The sequence below is a fragment of the Thamnophis sirtalis genome, unplaced genomic scaffold, assembly GCF_051295495.1.
Source record: "Thamnophis sirtalis isolate CommonGarterSnake01/CBP01778 unplaced genomic scaffold, rThaSir2_p1.2 scaffold_7, whole genome shotgun sequence".
NCBI lineage: Eukaryota > Metazoa > Chordata > Lepidosauria > Squamata > Natricidae > Thamnophis > Thamnophis sirtalis.
In genome coordinates, this window is record NW_028261387.1 from 92,287,833 (window position 1) to 92,294,384 (window position 6,552).

General features: G+C 46.2%; 1 protein-coding gene across 1 annotated transcript in view; it reads right to left on the reverse strand.

Annotated features, from left to right (window-relative positions):
* Positions 1-903: 903 nt before the first annotated feature.
* TCEA2 (transcription elongation factor A2) overlaps positions 904-6,552 on the reverse strand; it is a 28,250-nt gene continuing 22,601 nt past the window's right edge. Inside the window, 3 exon segments of the mRNA XM_087720608.1 lie at positions 904-2,018; positions 3,224-3,295; positions 4,841-4,987. Coding sequence (XP_087576734.1) covers positions 2,010-2,018; positions 3,224-3,295; positions 4,841-4,987 — 228 coding nt within the window. The 3' untranslated portion in view covers positions 904-2,009.

A 6,552-nucleotide genomic window follows, 5' to 3' on the forward strand; every position in this document is an offset into this window, starting at 1 on the left:
CTCGAACGCCAGCCTGCCGATTGGCAGCCCAGCATCGTAGCCACGTGAGCCACTGCACTCCTGTGGGATGAAATAAAATACATTCCGTTCTTCGCGAAGGAAGTTTTATTGTTTTGCATTTGTGACTGTACATGGAACAGACAAAATCAAATTTCATATTGAGGGCCCGATGGACGAGATGTGGCAGCAGAGATACAAATAATCCAAGTTCCTTTGGGTGAAGCATCATTCCCAAATCACGAATTGATTGTTCAAGCTTTCATTTGCCTGGTAAGCTGGGATGACCGGAAGGGGGAAGTTTGAAAACAATATTTCTCAAAGTTGGCAAACGTTCAGACAGGTGGACTTCAACTCCCAGAATTCCCCCAGCCAGCTATGCTGGCTGGGGAAATTCTGGGAGTTGAAGTCCACCTGTCTGTCAATGTCAGACACGTTGGTCTAAAATCTTGTTTTCCAACTCTTTTCTGAGAACTTAACAAAGTATTTAAAGAGCAAACTTTCCCCCTTTTCCTCCCCTCACACCGCCGGGATTTGTTCATTTAACAAACTCAAAAAAAAATACTTTTTGTGTTAATAACACTTGTACTTAAAAGGATGTGGACCGTCCAAATGACCCACTCCCTCAAGTATAAAACGGCTCTCTTTTTCACATTTGCGTGGGTTCAGAACGCAGAGCCTCGTCCTACGTGGAAAACGGAAACTGGTGTGCAAAAGCAGATTAGCAGAGGGCGGTTGTATTCCTAGCACACCCACAAAGAACACAGCAAAGTGAGGGATTTCAGATGCCATGGTCAAAATGGATGCAAGGCCAGCCGTCTCTCCGTTTCACACCCAGCAGTTCTCCAAAGTCTCCAAAGCGGCAAACTTACAAAGATGGCAAGAAATTTGTATCTGCATCCCCCCCCTTCCCACCCGACGGCAGAGACTCTGCTGAAAATTAAAGCGATTTTCCTTGAAATACTTGAATTTCCCCCTTTCCTAGGTTTCTTTCGGAGCTCGCATTTTTCACCTCGTAAACTCAACGGCAAGAGAGCGTGCGGAAATTAAAAGGGGTTTTCCTACAAAGCACTTTTGAATTTTGAAATTTTGCCCCCCTTCCTCTTCCCGGTTTTCTTCCAAAGCTCACATTTTTCATCTCGTTAACTCAGTTGCAGCGTCTCCTGAAATTAAAGCGATTTTCCTAGAAACACTTTTCAATTTTGAAATTTTGCCCCCCCCCCTCCCCTTCCTATGTTTCTTTCGAAGCTCACATTTTTCATCTCGTAAACAACAGAGGCCAACTTTTCTAAGAGATTTGGCTTCACCACCCAGGCAGCGGGAGAATCGATAGCATATATTTCAATTGAAAACAAAACCAAAACGAAACCTTTTAACTCTTATTTCTTATTCTTTCCAGCCCCCCAAAACAAAAGGAAAGCAGGATGAGTAATACTTATTCGGTTAGAGGGGCTGGGAGGTTTTGAATCCTCAGACCCACCCACGGCCCCTTGGCACCGGCTTTTCAAACCGGGCGAGGTTTGTGCAACGAAAGCGGGAAAATGTCATCCTGCGAAACACAAAAGCAGCCTTGAACCCCAGGACGAGGGAGTGGGGTTAATACTGGTTGTAGCTTTGGAGAGTTGCACCCGGAGCCAAGGAGGGAGTCGCAAGAAGCTTCTGTACAAACTTTTGAGGCTCGAAGCCCGGCCTTTTTAAGAGAAAACGAAACGAAACAAGAACGGGGGAAAAAAATATATGGCTGTCCCACATTCTCACAATAAGCTGGCTGGTCCAGGTAAACTTTCCATCCGGTGCCATCCTGGGAGGCGTCTATTCCCAGTCGCTGTTACTCCCGACAGGTGTGCAGTCAGCCAGGCCCTCCTCACCTGGTTGATGTACAGAGCACAAAGCAAACTTGGCGACAAAACAGGACCAAAAAAAAAAAAATATCTGCTGGCAGTACTTGCGGGAGTCCGTGGCAGAGCTCGGGGCCCTGAAATCGGCTGTGGCTGCTCCCCTCGGAGACGTTTTCAGCAGAACTGTAAGAAAGGGGAAAGGGATGGAGAGGCAGAAACGATTGAGCCAAAGAGGCTCTTCTGTTGGATGGGAAGGGTGGGGGCACAGATGCACCAAGAGGGTGTGGCCGTTTGCTTTTTCCCTCGCAGAATGCTGAGCTTGTGGTTCAGTTGGGGTGAAGCAAAAGGATGGAATTCAGGATGGAGGAGTGAAGTTAGTCACTGACTGGATCCTTCCTTCTTTCCTACCTACCTATCTACCTACCTACCTACCTTCCTTCCTTCCTTCTCCTTATTGCCTGCCTTCCTTCCTTCCTTCCTTCCTTCCTTTCCTCCCTCCCTCCCTCCCTCCCATATTTCTGCCTTCTTCCTCCCCCCCTTTCCCTTACTAATAAGTTAATAATACGGTCAAAAGGATGGAAATTAGGGAGGAGTGAAGTTAGTCAGTAACCGGATCCTTCCTTCTTTCCTACCTACCTTCCTTCCTTCTCATTGCCTTTCTTCCTTTCTTCCTTCCTTCCCTCCCTCCTTCCTTCCCATCTCTCTGCCTTCTTCCTTCTCTCCCCCCTGCCCTTTCCCTTACTAATAAGTTAATAATATGGTCAAAAGGATGGAAATCAGGATGGAAGGGTGAACTTAGTCAGTGAGCGGATCCTTTCTTCTTTCCTTCCTACCTTCCTTCCTTCTCATTGCCTTCCTTCCTTCCTCCCTTCCCTCCCTCCCTCCTTCCCATCTCTCTGCCTTCCTCCTTCTCTCCCTCCCTGCCCTTTCCCTTACTAATAAGTTAATAATACGGTCAAAAGGATGGAAATCAGGATGGAAGGGTGAACTTAGTCAGTGAGCGGATCCTTTCTTCTTTCCTTCCTTCCTTCCTTCCTTCTCATTGCCTTTCTTTCTTCCTTCCTTCCTTCCTTCCTTCCCTCCCTCCCTCCCTCCCTCCTTCCCTCCCTCCCTCCTTCCCATCTGCCTTCTTCCTTCTCTCCCCCCTGTCCTTTCCCTTACTAATAAGTTAATAATACGGTCAAAAGGATGGAAATCAGGATGGAAGGGTGAACTTAAGTCAGTGACGGATCACTTTTTTTTTTATTTGCCTCTTCAAAAGCTTGGTGCATCTTATACTCCAAAAAATACAGTAATTTGGGCTCAACTGTGGTTGTAAGTCCACAACGGCCTGTTTCAGGGTCGTAGGTCACGTCAGGGCCGGCCCGCAAGGCATGAAGATTGCTTACCTTCCAGCGATTTCCACATTCGTTACACACCACAAAGGTTGTCATTGGCTCATCTGAACTCCGGGTTTGCACCTGTGGGGATAAAACCCAGGATAAGCCTCCGCCAGGTGGCAGATTTCCAAAACTGTCAAATCACATCTTTCCTCACCCCTTCCACATATCACAACTACAGGAAGACCTCGACTTACAACAGCTCATTGAACGACAGTTCAAAGTTACGTCGTCCCTGGAAAAAGCATCACGGCCATTATTCCACAAGGAAAAATGGCAGCCTCCCCTTAACCATGTCATCAAAACTCAGAGGCTTGGCAACGGGTTCATATTTATGACCGTCGCTGTGTCCCAGGGCCATGTGATCCACTTTCGTGACCTGACAAGCCAAGTCAGTGGGGAAACCATGGTTCTACCACAAAACCGCGGACGACAAAATCGTGGTCGACGAAAGCGCGTATGTGACGTCATCACAGCGCGACGAAAAAGATCGAAAAAGATCGAAAAATGTAAAAATAAAGCTAAAACCTTCCCCTAACCCCCCCAAACCTAACCCTAAACCTAACCCTAAACCTAACCCTAAACCTAACCCTAAACCTAACCCTTAACGTAACGAAAAACCTAACGCTAACCCTTAACCTAACGCTAAACGTAACGCTAACGCTCTAACCCTAACCCTAACCCTTAACCTAACCCTTACCTTTATGTGAATCGGCTTGCTGTAATTTAATTTTTATTTCAATTTTTCGATGTTTTTCGTCGCGTTGTGATGACGTCACATACGCGATTTCGTCGACCACGCTTTTGTGAAACGCGCTTTTGACGGGTCACGGAAACCATTCACTTAACAACTGGGTTACTATCATATCAATGGCAGCGATTCACCTAACAACAGCCTTGTGGCAAGAAAGGTCGCAAAACGGAGCATCATTCACTTAACAAATGTCTCACTTAACAACAGAAATTTTGCCCCCCGTTATGGTCGTAAATCAAGGACTGCCCATATTCTGCCCTATTTTTAAAATTGTTCAATTCCATTTGTATGATTTTAACTTTTATATATTCATCCTGCCAACAAAAGTGCGTCTAGTCAAGGCGATGGTTTTCCCAGTTGCAATGGATGGCTGTGAAGGTTGGGCCATAAGGAAGGCTGAGCATAAGAAACGATGGAGGCCTTTGAACTCTGGTGCTGGAGAAGGCGCTTGTGAGTCCCTTGGACTGCAAGGCCATCCAACCGGTCAGAGATCAACCCTGACTGCTCTTTAGAAGGCCAGATCCTGAAGAGGAAACTCAAAGACTTTGGCCACCTAATGAGAAGGAAGGACTCCCTGGAGAAGAGCCTCATGCTGGGAACGACGGAGGGCAAAAGAAGAAGAAGGGGACGACAGAGAAGGAGGCGGCTGGATGGAGTCACCGAAGCAGCTTCAATGGACTCCAGAGGATGGGAGAGGACAGGAAGGCCTGGAGGAACGTTGTCCATGGGGTCGCGATGGGTCGGATAGGACTTCACAAGTAACAACAAGTTTTATATGCTTTTTAACATTTGTAGGCCGCCCAGGATCCCTTTGGGGAAAGGAGATTTTAATGATTTTAAACAGGATAAAATAAACCCCATGTAAGTCTCACCTGAGTGTAGGTGCAATTCTTTTTCTTGCACTTGCCACAAGTGAAAAGGTCTGTCTGGGTCCCTCCAGTTTTGGCCATCTGATGCTCCCGGATGGCTTCCTTGGTCATGGCTTTGCGGATCTCTTTCAGTTCATTGCTGGCCATTTCCTGTCCAGGAAAGAACGCAAAGGGTCACTTCACTACACGGAAGGGGAAAAGATGGCAGCAACCTCTGAAGTTGGAACCCAGAAACACTTTAAGCATTTGCTTAATTCAACATAGAACTGTAGGACTGGAAGGGACCTTGGAGGTCTTCTAGTCCAAACCTCTGCTCATGCAGGAGACGTTATGCCCTCCTGGATAAGTGGCTGTCCAAACTCTTCTTAAAGACTTCCAGTGTTGGAGCATTCACAACTTCTGGAGGCAACTTCTGTTCCACTGATTAATTGTTTTAACTGTCAGGAAGTTTCTCCTCAGTTCTAAATTGCTTCTCCTTGATTAGTTTCCATCCACTGCTTCTTGTCCTGCCTTCAGGTGCTTTGAAGAGTAAGTCAATCCTCTCTTCTCTGGGATAGCCCTTCAACTTCTAGTACTGTGCTACTCAAAAGCTTTGAAACTTGTTGAATTTGATACTCAATGCACTTTGTCCTGGTAGTCATCATTTGTTTGGTACTCAACTCACAAGCTAGAAGTTATCGCTGTCAGCTGCTTTGTGACTCAGTATATTATCCCTGATGGATAAAATTTGTTTAGTACTCATCATTGATTGATTCCAGGAGGCGCAAGGAGTACCAACAAATTTTAACCATCAGGAATAATATAGTGAGTCCCAAGGCAGCCGACAGCGATAAATTCTAGCTTGTGAGTTGAGTACCAAACAAATGATGAGTATCGGGACAAAATGTACTTTTTATTATCCAATTCAACATGTTTATGACCATTGCAGCATTCAAAGGATTTGGCAATCAGTATATATTTAGGATAGCTGCAGCCACTTGCGAACTTCCAAGGGGGTCAACGGGGAATGGCGCATTCTCTTTAACGACCACAGCAAAAACTGGTCATAAAAACTCATTCAACGTTTACATTGTGTAGCGCCAGACATTCCGATTCCAAATGTGGTCGTAAAGAGGAGTTAGTTGAAAGATGGGCAGGTCTTTCAAATAAATCAATAAAAATTGCTGGGGCGCTTTTTAAAAACAAAAGTGGGCACCTTGGGCCTAGATATAGGTAGTCCTCGACTTACAACAGTTCATTTAGTGACTGTTCAAAGCTACAACAGCACTGAAAAAAGTGAGCCAGGAACATTTTTCACACTTACAACAGTTGCAGCGTCCCCAGGCCGCGTGATCAAAATTCAGACGCTTGGCAACTGACTCGTATTTGTGACGGCTGCAGTGTCCCCGGGATCACGTGATCCCCTTCTGCGACCTTCTGACAAGCCAAGTCAATGGGGGAAGCCAGATTCACTTAACAACCGGGTTACTCACCTATCAACTGCAGTGATTCACTTAACAACCGAGGCAAGAAAGGTCAAAAAACGGGGCAAAGGCTCACTTGTCTCACTTGACAAGAGACATTTTGGGCTCAACCGTGGTCGTAAGTTGAGGACTACCTGTGCTTGCACAGCAAAAGAATCGATCCAATCCAGATGTTTCAATCCTCCTCAGGTCTTCCAATCTCCTGTCAGACCTGCCCCATCTTTTCTTTTGGATCTTTGGCCTGCCACACTT